At 35.4% G+C, this 2,895-nt stretch overlaps 1 protein-coding gene across 1 annotated transcript; it reads right to left on the minus strand.

Moving 5' to 3' along the window:
- Positions 1-985: 985 nt before the first annotated feature.
- On the minus strand, positions 986-2,370 carry LOC143634039 (EG45-like domain containing protein). Its single transcript, XM_077102224.1, has 3 exons — positions 1,955-2,370; positions 1,237-1,513; positions 986-1,155 (listed from the first exon to the last, which is right to left on the minus strand). The coding sequence occupies exons 1-3, from the start codon at positions 2,070-2,072 to the stop codon at positions 1,149-1,151; spliced, it is 402 nt and encodes a 133-aa protein (XP_076958339.1). The 5' UTR covers positions 2,073-2,370; the 3' UTR covers positions 986-1,148.
- Between the last annotated feature and the right edge of the window lie 525 nt (positions 2,371-2,895).

Consider the following 2,895-nt stretch of genomic DNA (forward strand, 5'->3'; position numbering starts at 1 on the left):
AGAATGACTACTATACCCCTATTTTAGGTTGTACTATGTGTTTGAAGAATTATAAATTACTTAAAATTAAGTGTCTTAATTTGCCCATGGGTGGTGCATTATATAGTATAGATAATATAAACACACTCCTATGATTAAAATGGGTTAATCACGAGCATGTGATGCAATTGTAGTGATCAAGTTGGTTGAAACCATACGTAACGTCGATATAAGGCCGGTAGATAAGATTGAGAGTGTGTTGCGATTTGTTGGTTTAAACCACAAGTACTGTGAATATAAGGTTGATAAAATCGCGTGTGTAGTAGTCAAGTTGATTGAAAAAGGATCAATATGTTCTAAAAGTTGAAAACCAAGTAGTGTGGTTTTAAGGTTACTAAGATAATGAATGTGTAGTGATCATAAGTTGTTTGGTTGAAACCACAAGTAGTGCGTATACAAAGTTGATGAGATCATGGGTGTGTCTTGATCAAGCTGGTTGAAAGAACAAGTGGCGTGGATAAAATTTTGAAAGAGGATCATTGGTTTGTAGTGGTTAAGATGACTTAATTCGTAAGTTGTGTTACTACGAATGTTCACTCTTACCAACCCAATAACCAAAATGTCCATTGAAATCTTAACTTTCAAATTTTGTGCATCTAAAAACCTTTCGAACCGCCCTCTTAATTTTTTAGTCAGTCACGGACCACCAAATGTTAATCTTCTAACAAACTTTATGTCCACCTTTTACCCTAGGAGGCTAACAGCTTTTCTTGAAATCTAATCAGCTACTAGTGATTGATTTTTTCAAATCCGATCAGCTACTACTGGATATGTGACTATTTGAAATTCGATCGGCTAACAGATTTACAAATAACATTCATTTGTAAACATATCAAACTTACATATAATACATAGTTAAAATGTCTAAATGTTCTAACAGTCACCTTTTTAGTTTTAAAACTCTTAACTTATCCCAAAAATTTGATTATTGAAACCGAACACAAAATATAGATCGAAATGATTTACTGCATTCAAACATTTTTTTATTCAAGTTTATTACACTGAAGACACAAAAAAACATGAAATATCTATCGTGTCTCACTTATTCATATGCTACTGCCTCTTGGTACTAAAACACATAACAGGATTTATGCTTGTATTTTGTATCATCAGATCCTGAAAACCACCAAAAAAATCCCAGTTAGTAAGAATATGACACAGATATGTAAAATGAGTTCAATAATAATTAGTACACACTGTTCGTATTGAATGTTTACTCTCCCAAGAGCAAGACGGGCAATCTTCGCAAAAGCCTCTTGGGAAAGTACAAGTTCATTGCTCGCACATGTCTCGCAACGATCTACAACCTTAACATCAACAGTATCTCCGGTGCATGCATCACGTATGGCCTTGTTTGTTCCACTGAGGCAACGAACTCGGTACCTCTTTCCACAGGATCTTCCATTGGCAAAAAAGCTGATATGTTCTTTTGCAATCATGACACCTTGATCATTTGTACCGAAACATCTTGATGCTAAAAAGGCCAACATAAAGCTCAAATTAACTAGGATATAGTTTTGTGAATGCATGTAAAGCAATGGCAAATATTGAAACTGAACAAAATTAAAACTAGATTCATAAAACATAAAAAATAAAAAATAAATTAAAAAAATCCTTCAAACAAGATGATCATAGGTTGCAAAACTTTAGTTAATATCTAACTTCAATTACTAACTATGTTATAAAATAGACTTATTATAGGTCCTACCGAGACTAGCTCGGTCAGATAAGGCACTACTAGAAAACAACTCATCTTTCTACGAGATTTTTCTACAAATCTCTTACCGTATGTAATTCCAACAAATTAAGATAAATTTCCAATAAAAAGGAAAACTAACCCTGATTTTACTACATTGTTGCAACCTAGCTAGATAGGATTCGTCTATCGATGCAAACGATAAGAAAGACTACTTACGAACATAAGGCGGATTGGCTACGATTGCTTGGCCAGAAAAGGCATGAGCAACTGAGGTGAGACATACCACCATGGTAATCAGGATTAAAGCTTTGATCACCACATTCATCTTTGACATGTAGAACAGTACTCTTGTATGTTTTAGGCTGGTTTAATTTTTTTGGATAAGAAAAGCACATAATAAGTTTCCTTTTATGGATAGAAATTGACCTAAATTGGCGGCTAACATGATGTCAAATGTTTCTTGAATTCAAATAAGTACGCAAGTTCATCAAGTCAAATAAGACGGAGTAGTATTAATGTTGGTTGGTGGTAAGGCTAGCTAGGTGTCAACAAGGGCTTGAGGCATGTAATAATGACGGCATTGTCACGTAAAGGGTGTTCAAAGTCTAGGAATAGAAAATAGATTTGAATAAAATGATCATCACATGCAGATATGCAGGACATCAAAATTTGAATCCATGATTGAAGCTGAATCCATGCATAATTATTACAGGCCAGGTATATGCATAATTATCCATGATTGCTTCTTTAATTTAGGAGAGGTCGATGGTTCCAGCCTTAATTTGGGAGCTGTTTACCTGGTTGTTAAGGTTTCCGTTTTCTGACGGTTTCGAGTAGGATTTGAAGCGTCAAATAATTGAGGACTGTTGAAATCCCGACGTACGTAAAAAATATTTTAAACTTATAAACAAATAAAAAGATAAATAATAAAGACATCATCTGCTTGTAGTAAAGCCACTAGTGTCCTCACTATTAACCCGTCCTAGTTGTAACTGAGCCGTAGTAAGAGGGCATGGAGTGGGACACAGGAACTCCCCTGAAACGCACTTTCCTAGTCGGCCCAGGTGTTGAACACCACCAGCCGGATGGGGGTGGGGGTTTCTTTTCCATGGAATCCGTGAACTCACCACCAATTCACGGGAATGGGGATTATGGTT

This window comes from Bidens hawaiensis, unplaced genomic scaffold (assembly GCF_021521415.1).
Source record: "Bidens hawaiensis isolate Kalapana, Puna unplaced genomic scaffold, B.hawaiensis_p1.1 tig00006968_1, whole genome shotgun sequence".
NCBI lineage: Eukaryota > Viridiplantae > Streptophyta > Magnoliopsida > Asterales > Asteraceae > Bidens > Bidens hawaiensis.